We start from the raw sequence: 12858 nt of genomic DNA, 5'->3' as shown, positions 1-12858 counted from the left end.
CAATTGATTAAATTTACTGAAACGTGAAGAGAAAGTCGATATTATGTTATATCAATTATTTAATATGCTATACACAATCAGTTATTAATTAGGCCTGAATTTTTACACAAATTTCTATTTATTTCATTAAAATTTACAAAGTTTATAATTTTTTCTTAAACTTTTAGAATTACTTTTATTTTATTTTATCAAAATTCATTTTTGTATGTATTCTCAATGTGAAATAATTTGTATTTTGTTCAACTGATTTCACGAATTGAAACAAAAATAATGTTTTAATCTCACATGTTTCATTATACATCACATTTCATTTGAAAATAATTTTAACCATAAAAACAAAATTATGATTTTATAATTTCATTGATTAATTTTTTTTTATCAATCACATTCATTATATCACTCTCCAACTTTCATATATTTTTTTTTATTTCTTTCACTTTTATTCAATCAAAAGAACCCCATTCTCCATTCTTTTTCCTCACAAATCCATTTATTTTTCTCTCCCTCAAATATATCTTTTAAGTCCAGACAAAGCATTAATCTGTCAAAGTATACAACAGAATAACCAGACTTATTTATAAAATAAAGGAAAAAAAAATTCCGTTTCAAACTTTCAAGACTGAAAGAGTACCATTGTCCTAGTTTAAAGAACTAAAAACATTCAATTATATTTAAAAAAATTCCTTATAGAAAGTGCAATATAAAATTTTCTAACTCTAATACCGACACTAGGTTCTGAGTCGATTATAGATGAAGGGCATCAAAACACCATTAATTATTTTTCATACCTGCCGTTGTCTAATTTCGAACTGTAATTTGTTGTCGGCTACTGTGCAATTTTTTAAACTAACCCAATGTGTGTCCATGGAGAGAAAATCCTAGAACAAAACCCTAACCCTTCAGAAAGAATAGCACAAAACCAACTAACACAGACAAAAGAAGGATAAGACCAGCAGCAACAACATTAATGTGACCGGGCTTCACACTTTTACTACTTGAACTCTTGCCTCCGCCATCATGTTTGCTCTTGTCTTCCATGAGATGAATTTCAGAATTGGATGGCACTGCCAGGTCAAAGAAAGATTTAGTTTTGAAAGATAACACTTCTTTTTCTGGCTCTAAAATTGTAGATACTTCCATTGGGGCTTTCATGGATAATAACTCCACGCAATGATCCTTAAAAACCTAAGGAATGAAAAACACAAGTCAGGAATAATATTTAAAAAATAGCAGTAAGAAAGAAGAAATTAAAATAAAAGTGCAAGTTCATGTAACAGTGACAAGTAACATTATTATCATATTACTTTGCTTTTAACAGGCTAGGCAGCCGCTTTTTCAAATATGTTGATATTGGAAAACAAAATCATGTGTAATTCACGCTCCTCAATTCAAGAAATACATGCATTTTTTATTTGCAAAGCATCAGGTCATACCTTGATTGATTAGATAGTTGTTCAAGGTATGACCCGGTGCTTGAATCAAGGTATGACCTGGTGCTTTATTTCTTCCAGAAACATCCCAGAATCAATAAATTATTGATATTGTCAAGACAGGAATGTCTCTTTATGCACATGTTCAAGGACCAGTTCAAAATTCTTAAACAAATAACATTTTTTTTTCTGCAACAATACACATAATGCAAAACAGAGTAGTGGGTCTTCAAACAAAACCACACAAGGAAACAAATTTAGACACAAGAAACAAAATATCTATTATTTCCCTACAGAAATGGAACAAACCTCGACAGTTTCAGACGGCTGCAAATAATCACACACAAACACCCCAGCTAACCAAGGTGCAAAGACTCTTTTAGGAAATGGAAGACTACATCCTTTTCTGCCAAAAAAACAAAGGATAGGTTTAATTAATTAAACAAACCAGATCATAGGAAGCCAAAATAACAAAAACGTATCACTTTAATCTATGTATTGACATGATTATATCACTTATAGAGGTTTATGGTGGCATAAATCTAGAATGTGAGTTTCAGATTATACGCATTTAGGTCACGGATTTACTCTCTATTTATGTATCTATGTAAACTTTAACAATCAATATACAGAAAATGCTAATCGACGATTCATTAAGTGGAAATGTGGCATAAAATCCCCTGAGAGAGTACTTGTTCCCAGGTTCAAATCCACTATCAGGCCATTTTTCCACTGCTCAATCTACCATCCCTCTCCCCACACCAGGCTATGGACCTCTTTGCAACCAAAAAACGAATACAAAATAATAGCCCACTGTAAACATTACCAATCAGCAATGAAATCAATTGAACCTTGTTAGCTGGATCACAAAAAAGAAAAAAGCCAAGAAAATCATTGTGAAATAAAAATCTGCCTAAATGAAAAATCAGACTCCCCTGTGAACTTCAGGAACTGAGACAACATACATCTACCCTCCCCAAACCCCACAAGGCAGAAGCCTCATGCACTGGATCACCACTTTCACTGTAGGTGTTTGAAACAATCCAATGATAAATGATAGATAGATCCCACAGTCTAATTGCATGAACTTAACAAGAGAATTCCAGTCAGTAAGTAAGAATCAGGTAATACGTGTACAAAAAGCAATAACCTTGTAAGATGGCATCACATCAGGAACAAGTATCAATGAGTACTGTACCATTGTTACAAGTTACCTACCTCAATGTGTGTAACACTAGTTGGGGAACAGGCTTTTCAACTGATATTTCATTGCTTGCCTGGCCTCCAAAATCATGATTGTTACCGGAGTCAACATCTACCTCATCACAGATTATATCCAATCTACTTAGCAGACTCTTAATGATATCTCCCTACACACAGAATAGTAATCAATGACAGTACTAGACAAAATCAGGAAGAGATGATAGTGGGGGAAGTTATCACTTTATTAATCAACTAATTATATTTTAGGGTAGATATTTCCAAACAATTGTCAATCCTAAGACAACCATGGAATAAAAGGACAAAAGTTTCATCATAAAATCATGAACAGAATGAATATAGATAATTATTGACTCACCTTTATATCAGTGACGGCTTGTGAAATTGGCTCTTTTGAATTCAGATATGCAAAAGAACATATCAAGCCACTAAATGAAAGAAGACCAACAACATCTCCTTGGCTGCATGCTTTACAAAATATTAACTGTTAATGTTGGAAACTGAAGTTTTAAAACAACAAGAAAAATAAGAATAACAATAATAACCAGAACTTATATGACATAAGGCAGCAGATAAACATACCTTCAATAGAACTATTGTTCAGAAATGGTAGAAGGAGTTCGACTTCATGCACACCATCAGATGAATATGACTCACTCTCAACAACCTAAATTTATATAGAAATGAATTTCTTATAAATAATGATATCATAAGGATTTTCTACAAATTGTAATAAAAAAATAGTTTAGGGAAATAAACCTAAACCACGGACAAAAGCAGTGACTCTTGGGGGTTTTTCCTAACCTAAGGGCGTGTTAAGTTTTGAAGAGAGAAATAGATGGAAGTTGATTTCATTCTTTTTCCTTTTATTTTTCTCTTCAAGAAGTGTTTATAGAAAAATTTGTCCAAACAGACTCTATGTGACAAACTACAACTTTAAGATATAACTTAACCTAAATGTAAGCTCTGGATAGCTTCTTACTTCTGAATAAAGTTTACTAAACATGAAACACTAACCAGAAATTAGAAGTAAAAGGCTGAAAAGAAAAAGAGGTAATCGAGTAGTTACCAATTTACCGTCAATCAAGGCCTTTGCACCTGTAAGCTCTTTGGCATGAACAGAGATCACATGACGAAGAACATCACTCAATGTCTGAAACTTCGATCCACTGTCACGTAATATGGGTAACCTTGCAGGACATAACAGAAAACACCATATCCAATTACCTCAAATTACCAACAGATTCAGCAGATAATCTACGAATATCACAGATTTCACAGAATGTTACCTAATGTTGAAGTTGTACATGCACTTGTACGTCTGTAGGGAAGTTAAGACCTTCCCCATTTTAAAATCACAAGGCCGCAAACTACTTGATGTAATATTGGAAGACAATGAACAGTTTCTACAATTCCACCTACACTGATAGCAACATCTGAGCATCACATCACAAACTAAAATAATAATACAAAATGGAACAATCATTGGTATTAGGGTTACCTTCTAGGACTATAACAAATATGAAGAAGCAGTCTCTCATCCCAATCACCCTCCAAAACCGGCGCTGCGTCAGCAACACCCTTCACTGTCTACAAGACAACACATACATAGTTAATCACGAAGTCAAATACGAATGCAGTAACTAGTAACCAATTGTTAACATACCTGGCAAAGCATTATGGTGGAATTCTTGAACCCGGCATCGCTGACCCAAACGTATAGGCCCACGACCTTCATGCCACCGACGAGCATTCTAGAAACCTGGCGTGCATGTTCGCCCACCCAGTCCTTGTCGATGAACAGGGAAGAGGAATCGGCGGGCTCGGATTTGGATTTGGGCTTCGGGCCCTTCTTCTTGTCGGGTTCGGTGAGGGAACAGGCGGGCTCACCGGAATCGTTGAGTGGGGTGGGAATCAAATCGAAGAGGAAGGCCCGGCCCAAAGCGGAGCTGAACTTGCCGATTAGAAGACCCACCTGAAAGTAAAACCGGAGGTGTTAGTTAGTTAGTTAGGTATTTCGGAGAGGGAGAGTGAGAGTGTGACAGAGATGGCATCAGAGATTGTGCCTCCGATGGAATTGCGGATTGGCTGAGACGATCCTCCGCCAATTTGAGTCGCGTTTCTTCTCCGATCACGGCTTTCGCCATCGCTGATTATTCAATTGCTACCGTCACTAACCAGTACATTAATCACCAGACCTATGCTTCAAATTCCGTTCACTTTAATTCTATGAAACCTATTCAGTTTGCCCTGTTTATGCAGCTTCAGACACTGTTATTCCCCTTTTGGTAAACCCTCGAATCAATTTTTGACGCATGCACTTAACTGCTCCAGATCTTAACAACTATACATTCTGATGAATACATTTTTTTAAATATATAAATTATATTTTTTAATCCACAATATTCCACTTAAAATATATTATAAAAATATTATTTAATTATCAATACCTTTTTCCACAAAAATTATTGAATTTTACTTTAAAGATTCAGATATAGTAAATAATCAGATAAATAAGAAAATAAAATGTATTCCTGTAATTTATAAGCATATATAAAGAAATTCCCAAAAAAGTACTATTTATTTTTTAATTTGCATTTTTTATTCCACTATATTCTTTAAAAAAAATTGTGTAATAATTATTTTTTATATTTTTTTGAAAATTTTTGCACACACTTTCATTTTTCTTAAGTTACTTTCTATTATTATTTTTTGTTTCGTGAGGTTGAGTTGTTTCAACTACCACTTAACACTTAAGTGAAATAAATTGATTTACCAACATATTAACGACTAAATATTCAAACTGGTATTAAAATAAATGTGTTCACTAATTTGTTATTGTTTAAAGTTGGCATGAAAATGAGTTAATGAAAGATTTATTTGTTAAAGTCTTTCAATAATGTTTCATATATGGCACACAAACATTTTTGTTTTCACATTTTATGATAAATAGATGAATTTTTCAATGAACTACATAAAAAAAATTGACTTGGAACCAACATTTTTTCAATGAGTTTTGATTAATAATTTCTTTTATCTATCTATTTTAAACGTAAAAGAGATTTCATGTTCTTTTTCCTAGAAGCTAGCAAAATACAGGTACATATGGTTGCGCATTTCGTTATTCAATGAAAAACATAATGAGTGAATTAAGTTGCAAATTAACAAAAATTAATTATTTTATAAATAAGCATGGAAACATTACATACATTTCATCATGTTTATTTATTTCAACTTTCAATCAATCTTAATAAATAAACCAAAGAAAACAAATGTGAATATAGTCCCTGGAAATGTTATGTCTTAATAGATTTTTAATTTCTCTAACAAATAATATTTGTTATTCTCCATATCAATAAATAATCTCTTCTCAAACTTTTGTTCATGAAAATGTCTGATGTACTTTTTTTTTCTTGAAAAATTATATTCTTAAATTTTTATTCATAGAAACAAGATATAAATTCCAAATTTTTTAAAAATAAACATGAAAACGAGATTATTTTGCATAATCTAAAAGCAAACATTACAACAATGAAAAAAAACACATTTAAAAAAAGAAGTTGACATAGTTCCAAAACATTTTCACTTCACTGCAAGTTTCCAAATCCAATTGCAATTCCCACTTGAGTGCGTGTGACGTCACTTAAACCAGATAAATGATGGAATTGTGTGAACAAGCCGAAAAACAAGTTTAGTGCCGGTAAAAACACTTAATAATTGAACGAGGTGGGGTAATCACCTACACCCGTGTCTACGGAAACTGTTCCGGAAACACCTCCATTAATCAATTCTTTCATTTTCCATCGTCCGCGCCGCACACAATCAGCCCCACTCTTCCTTCTTGCTTACTCACCTATTCGTCACAAGTCCACCATGCTTTCTCCGTCTCCAATGTATCCCCACAAACAATATTAAAAAAAAAATCAAATTTTTTTGCATTTCTTTTTCAAATTTCCTTCTTTCATTTTCTCTTTCCACACACCAATTTTCTTCACTCCGATTTCCCCAATCGACTTCCCTTTCTATGACCTACCAACCAATCAAAGTTCCTTCATAGCTGTCATACTCTCTTTCTGTTTCTATTTTCTTTTTGCTTAATTTCAAAGAGTGAAGTTGGTCTCTTTCAGTTTCTCTATTTCCTTGCTAAGAAGGGACTTAATAAACTAATAAATTCAAAATAAAAAATTGGAAAAGTGCGAAGCTTGTGATTAACGTTTGATTGATGAAACGCTTTTGGGATTGGAAGAGTGTGCAATGCAGAAGCTGAGATTGGTGCAGTGAGAGGGAGAGAGATGGTGCTGAGGAAAGTTGGGAAGTATGAGATTGGGAGGACGATTGGGGAGGGAACTTTTGCGAAAGTGAAATTCGCTCAGAACACAGAAACTGGAGAGAGCGTGGCCATGAAAGTGCTCGACCGTAGCACCATCATCAAGCACAAGATGGTCGACCAGGTAGCACTCTCAATTAATTAACTTTCCTTATAAGCTTAATTTTCCTTTAGCTGAAAAATGTTTCATTACTGGTGTGTTTCTATTATTGTGCAGATCAAGAGGGAGATTTCTATTATGAAGCTAGTTAGGCATCCTTATGTTGTTCGCCTGTACGAGGCATGTGATAATTGCTTTCTGTTTCTGTAATTAAGGGTCTGTTTGGGTTCTTTTCAAAGTTGTCATCCAATTTCGAATCATGATTGAATTATGGAATATGGTGTCAATTAAGGTTTCAGAAGTATTTTCGAGCAAGTAAAAGGAAAACCTGAATCTTGGATTTTTAATTTTTTAATTTTTTAATTATTGTTTGAAAATTGGAGTGAAGAACAGCTGTGGAAGTATATTTTGAGAATCTTCCTTCCTAAATGAAAAGTTCTTTAAGAGAATAGACATGCTGACTCAATATTTTCTCTGACAAGCCATTATTGATGTTTCTCTTGTTTGTTGTCGCCACTCACAAGCACTTTGTTTTTCTGTAAAAATATGGTTTTCTTCAGGTTCTTGCAAGCCGTACTAAGATTTACATCATATTGGAGTTCATCACGGGTGGTGAATTGTTCGATAAAATTGTGAGTATCTCAAGATGGAACCTTTTATTGTAGGTTTTAGTAACCACAATTGAAAGATATTAACCATGTTCATGATGAATACTATAAATGTGCAGATACACCATGGCCGTCTTAGTGAAGCTGATTCTAGAAGATATTTCCAACAGCTTATTGATGGTGTAGATTATTGCCACAGCAAGGGAGTTTATCATAGAGATTTAAAGGTTTGCATTGAGTGGGATATGCAAATTTGTCTGTTATCCTAATCATGATTTCTTCTAATTTTCTTCTTTGCCTTGTGCAGCCTGAAAATCTTTTACTTGATTCTCTAGGAAATATAAAGATTTCCGATTTTGGTTTGAGTGCATTGCCTGAACAGGTGAGCTTGTTACAACAATAGCTTTTTATATATGACTGTGATTCATGTAAGATATAACAATAGCAAAGGGCCTCAAACTTGTTGAACATTTTCATAGGGAGTGAGTATCCTTCGAACAACTTGTGGGACTCCAAACTATGTAGCTCCTGAGGTAAATACATGTCTGGCTTGTCGTGTAGCTTATTTTCAGTAATCCAGTTTATGTCAAATGTAAATACTGACCATTCTTTTGCTGACATCTTCATTTTTCTTTTGACTCTGTGGACTCAGGTACTCAGCCATAAGGGTTACAACGGTGCTGTGGCAGATGTTTGGTCCTGTGGGGTTATCCTGTATGTCCTACTGGCTGGATATCTTCCATTTGATGAGCTTGATCTAACCACCTTATATAGTAAGGCATGAATTTAAGCATGTCAAATAAATAGTTTACTGTATAATATATTGTATTGCAAATAAAATAGTTATCTTGCATTTATTGAAATACATCATTATTATTTATGAGCCATTTGACATGATAATAAGTAGTAAACAATTTGCTATTATGGGGTCAAAATTTATCTGTTTTTTATGAAAGAGTGTCCAGAGTAGCAAATTGACCCTGAATGAAAGAATTGGAAATGGAAGTTTTTATCAGTAGTCTCTTGCATCTCTTAATAGGTGCAGACTGTTGTTCTGACAAGCTATGAGTTCTGGTGTTAACACTCTTCTATTCTGTGTTGAAAGGCTCAAGAAATATTGCATTATCTGAGGGTTGCGTTGCTAGTCGATTGTTTTCATCAAAGTGGAATTTGGATTGTTATTGACTATGATAAATTTTCCTTTTTTTTCGTTTTTTTTTTCAGATTGAGAGAGCAGAATTTTCAAGCCCTCCTTGGTTTCCTGTGGGAGCAAAAATCTTGATAAAAAGAATTTTGGACCCAAATCCTGAAACCGTAAGTATTTGCATTGCGCAACAGGAGTTGGCACAACCTTTCTCAGCTAATTTAAAATTAATGTTCTATGGCCATAGAAATAGAAAATCAATTGGGTATTTTGAGATATGTTGTGATACAATGGTATCTAAAAAGCTGAAAGTGTGATGACATATAGTTCTCGAGCATGATTGGGAACTACATGAACTTTCTAGTTTTAAAAGTGAATGGATTTGATAGAAAATATTGTATATATATATATGTGTATATATTTATATGGAAAGAATTGACTTCTTGATCCTCATTCTTTCTGACAAGTTTCCTTCCCTTGTTTCCATGCACTTTTGCAGCGTATGACCATTGAACAGATAAGAAATGATGAATGGTTTCAGAGGAGCTATGTTCCTGTCAGTCTTCTTGAGTATGAAGATGTAAATCTTGATGATGTAAATGCTGCTTTTGATGAAGCCGAGGTATGTTTATCTGTTTGTGTGTGTTTTGATCAGCAATGTGTGTGTGTTTAAAAAAATCTGGTATTTAAGCTAATCTGCCTTCATTTTCCAGTCTACCTATTCAATTTCATATGTTAGAATGAATCTGAGATAGAATGGACACAATGTTTTAGGATTTTAATTTAATATTAGAGTTTTTGAATTTGAAGTATTTGTTATCAGTATTAGGGAGGGGACTTTATTCTTTTTTGGATTATTCATTCTCAATTTGAATAGGATAATCTTATCAGAGTTTTGGTTATACTGGGTATACGAATATATCCTCAGCTTTGACATTTAAGATGCTTTTGATAGTTGTAATGAACTTGAAATTTCCTTTATTTGGAGAGTATTTGAAACATGAGACGTAGTAGCACCCTAGGATTGTTTATCAGGTGAGTAACTTGCCAAGAAAAGCACTTCTAGTTCCTGATCTACATCAGAATCATATACAATGAGTACCGTGTTGATCACTCCACAATTCCATTTAATAAACAGGCATATCAAAGAACCATAAACAATAATAATATTAGTAAAAGATATTTTGAATTATCTTATTCCTGGAAAAACCATTTCATTACTGGTATAATTGAGTTGAAGGAAGTTGAACATAATGCAAATCGAGTAGTCATTTTCTACAACTGGTGAAAGAGGCCAGCTTGTTTTCTCTTGTTGCTAGCTTACTGATTATTTTGTTGCTGAAGGAACAGAGGGCTGATCAACAATGTGATAACGAGGACATGGGTCCTTTAATGCTTAATGCATTTGACTTGATTATTCTGTCTCAAGGCTTAAATCTTGCAACAATCTTTGATCGTGGACAGGTATTTAATTGTTACATTGTGTATGGATGTCGCTCAGTCAGTAATCATATCTAAATGTTCAAATACTACCCTGAAGTAAACTATAGATGTAATCTTTACCATGTTACATGATGGCACCTACTTACAATATTCTTTCATTTAAGGGTCTAAATCTCTTAAATATTTTCCATAATTATCGTTATGCTATCTGATTTGTCACTCTAATATCCTTGCAGGACTCTGTAAAGTACCAAACGCGCTTTATCACTCAAAAGCCAGCAAAGGTGGTTTTATCGAGTATGGAAGTGGTGGCACAATCAATGGGATATAAGACTCATATTCGCAACTACAAGGTTTATTTGCATTTACATGTTTGATTTACTTGATTTCACTGCTTTTGTTACTCTGGCATCATCATTTTGTCCATTCACATACACTTTTCAAATCTTTAGTCATCTGAAGTGATATTTGTGTGAATTTTCAGATGAGGGTAGAGGGTGTTTCAGCAAATAAAACATCATATTTCTCTGTCATCCTTGAAGTAAGTTTCCATCCCTCTCTCCCAGAATTTCAACTACCCCTTGACATTATGGCTAAAAGAATAATTCTTATTTCTCTGCTCCAAGATTTTTGAAGTGGCTCCTACATTTTATATGGTGGACATTCAGAAAGCAGCTGGAGATACTGGTGAATACCTCAAGGTATGTTTTTGAAAACCTCAGTTTTTCCCATGTCGATTGCTTACATTTATGAAGAAAGATGCACTCCATATTGTTGCAGTTCTATAAGAACTTTCATAGCAATCTTGAGGATATAATATGGAAACCGCCTCATGAAGCAAGCAAATCAAGGATCTCCAAGACCAAAAGCAAAAGGCGATAGATTCAACACCCCTCATACGTGTCTTGGTTGAAACAAAAGAGGAAAAAACAAAACAAAACAAAACAAAGCAATGTGGAAGACATAATTGAAGACATGGCCCACCATGTCAAGGTTTTATAAATACGGTTTGCCCAGGTTTTTTTACAGCAACACTTTTTTTTATGAAGTCTGCAAATACCACATCGGAAGGTTATTTATTTCACCAAATGTACTAATTTTTAGTCACTAGGAAAGTCAATTTCTTCCGTCTATACTTTCCAATGAGTTTTTTTTTAACGAGATTGGTAACTCCAAAGTCCAAATTAAGATCTCAACATGTCCTTATTATTAGTATTATTTTGTTATTGTAAAAAGTTAATTAATGTGAAAATGTGTCTCAATTGAGGTTTACACAATAAAAAAATTTTATAGTTAGCTTTTGTTTTTTTTCTTAAATTTATGATATTTAAATTTTCTTTTATACATATAATATAATTTTAAAAAAACATTATATTTTAATAAAATTTAAATATATAAACTAATTTATCATATTGATATTTAAAAAATATGATGATGTAGCTACAAACTGTTTCACTAATATTAGAATTAGAAATGCGGAAGAAACTATGGTGGTGTCTCATTACTACGTATAGGATCATTGATTTGTTTTGATTTATCGTTTATCTTCGATGGTGTTAGTTATTATTTTTATGGATGAATAATTTATACTAACATTATATTTTAAAATGAAATAAAGTATTGTGTGTGGGTTAATGTGATTATTATAACTAGAGGTGATGGATAATTATAGTTAGTAGAAGTGTTAAAATATAAGCGAACTACAAATCTCTATATTAGTTCAACCTTTTGTACTCAATTTATTTTTTTCGCCAACTTTCTTTCATTTTGGAGTAATTTTCTCAAATTGTAAAAAACATATTCGAACTTTTTTATTCTAGAATGAATGTGAGATGATTCAAGAAATATGTGGAGTTGGAAAGAAACTTCTTTCATATACAATACCTATATATGTGTTAGGACATTGTCGTCTTTAGATATTTATAGGGTTTAGAATAATCTATATTTTAGTGTTACTTTAGAATCATTTATGAATTTTCAATTTTATTTTTGAACTTTTTTATTTTTTAAAATTGCCAATTAAATTTTATTAACTAAATTATTATAATATCTCAGTCAATCATAAGTCACTCAAATTTAATCTTAAACTAATATATCTGGGTCGCATTGTCAATATTACGAGCCTCAACTTCATTACTATCGAAGTTGTTGTACTAAAGAATAAAAAATATCTTATTTGAATAGAAAAATGTTATTTTAACAAGATATGTTTACAATTGTAATAATAAGAATATGATATAATGTAATTCTAAAATTTTAAAATTATTTTATTTTAACAAAAAATATTTCTCTTTTTATATAATGGAAATTTGTCGACATTTGTTTGAATTTGTCTACCTATCATGTGGGGCTCAATTCCCTATCTAGCATCATTTACACTTTTATTTCCCTATCTAGTACTCTTTTATTTTTATTTCCCTATCTAGCACCCTTTTGTTTTTATTTTCCTATTTAACACCCTTTTATTTTTTATTTCCCCATCTAGCATCATTTCAAAAATAAATAAAAAATTATTATTTTTTTATAATTTTAATTTTGAATATATTAAAAAATAAGTATTTTTAATGTTTAAAATGTTAGAAATA

The 12858-nt window shown here is 32.4% G+C and overlaps 2 protein-coding genes across 4 annotated transcripts; one reads left to right on the top strand and one right to left on the bottom strand.

Moving 5' to 3' along the window:
- Nucleotides 1-744: 744 nt before the first annotated feature.
- LOC137820345 (uncharacterized) lies at nucleotides 745-5038 on the bottom strand. 2 transcript variants are annotated; one of them, XR_011082610.1, is made up of 10 exons: nucleotides 4718-5006; nucleotides 4318-4626; nucleotides 4153-4241; nucleotides 3941-4069; nucleotides 3721-3841; nucleotides 3234-3318; nucleotides 3010-3119; nucleotides 2649-2800; nucleotides 1434-1836; nucleotides 745-1185 (listed from the first exon to the last, which is right to left on the bottom strand). XR_011082610.1 is itself a non-coding variant. In XM_068624384.1 (10 exons), the coding sequence occupies exons 1-10, from the start codon at nucleotides 4796-4798 to the stop codon at nucleotides 892-894; spliced, it is 1467 nt and encodes a 488-aa protein (XP_068480485.1). In that variant the 5' UTR covers nucleotides 4799-5038; the 3' UTR covers nucleotides 745-891. The 2 variants fall into 2 exon arrangements, 1 of the variants encoding a protein (XP_068480485.1); XM_068624384.1 differs by having other exon boundaries at nucleotides 1740-1836; nucleotides 4718-5038.
- Nucleotides 5039-6392: 1354 nt separating this feature from the next.
- Nucleotides 6393-11569, top strand: LOC137820346 (CBL-interacting serine/threonine-protein kinase 8-like). 2 transcript variants are annotated; one of them, XM_068624385.1, is made up of 14 exons: nucleotides 6393-7102; nucleotides 7196-7258; nucleotides 7639-7710; nucleotides 7806-7913; nucleotides 7994-8068; nucleotides 8166-8219; nucleotides 8339-8464; nucleotides 8911-9000; nucleotides 9330-9452; nucleotides 10175-10294; nucleotides 10510-10626; nucleotides 10758-10814; nucleotides 10900-10974; nucleotides 11054-11569. In XM_068624385.1, exons 1-14 carry the CDS (start codon nucleotides 6944-6946, stop codon nucleotides 11153-11155), a joined length of 1341 nt encoding a protein of 446 aa, XP_068480486.1. In that variant the 5' UTR covers nucleotides 6393-6943; the 3' UTR covers nucleotides 11156-11569. The 2 variants fall into 2 exon arrangements, with proteins under 2 accessions (XP_068480486.1, XP_068480487.1); XM_068624386.1 differs by having other exon boundaries at nucleotides 6395-7102; nucleotides 10181-10294.
- The last annotated feature ends 1289 nt before the right edge of the window (nucleotides 11570-12858 follow it).

The sequence above is a fragment of the Phaseolus vulgaris genome, chromosome 9, assembly GCF_000499845.2.
Source record: "Phaseolus vulgaris cultivar G19833 chromosome 9, P. vulgaris v2.0, whole genome shotgun sequence".
Lineage (NCBI taxonomy): Eukaryota > Viridiplantae > Streptophyta > Magnoliopsida > Fabales > Fabaceae > Phaseolus > Phaseolus vulgaris.
Note: the sequence above shows the minus strand (reverse complement) of the source record. Positions and strands in the feature narration are given on the sequence as shown.

Coding starts and splice junctions, on each gene's coding strand:
- LOC137820345 (XM_068624384.1), bottom strand. CDS start 4,798: ATGGCGAAAGCCGTGATCGGAGAAGAAACGCGACTCAAATTGGCGGAG. Junction 3,319..3,720: donor CCTTGATTGACGGTAAATTG/GTAACTACTCGA, acceptor ATATAAATTTAG/GTTGTTGAGAGTGAGTCATA. Junction 1,186..1,739: donor AGCCGTCTGAAACTGTCGAG/GTTTGTTCCATT, acceptor TTCATTCCTTAG/GTTTTTAAGGATCATTGCGT.
- LOC137820346 (XM_068624385.1), top strand. CDS start 6,944: ATGGTGCTGAGGAAAGTTGGGAAGTATGAGATTGGGAGGACGATTGGG. Junction 7,914..7,993: donor TTTATCATAGAGATTTAAAG/GTTTGCATTGAG, acceptor TGCCTTGTGCAG/CCTGAAAATCTTTTACTTGA. Junction 9,001..9,329: donor TGGACCCAAATCCTGAAACC/GTAAGTATTTGC, acceptor GCACTTTTGCAG/CGTATGACCATTGAACAGAT.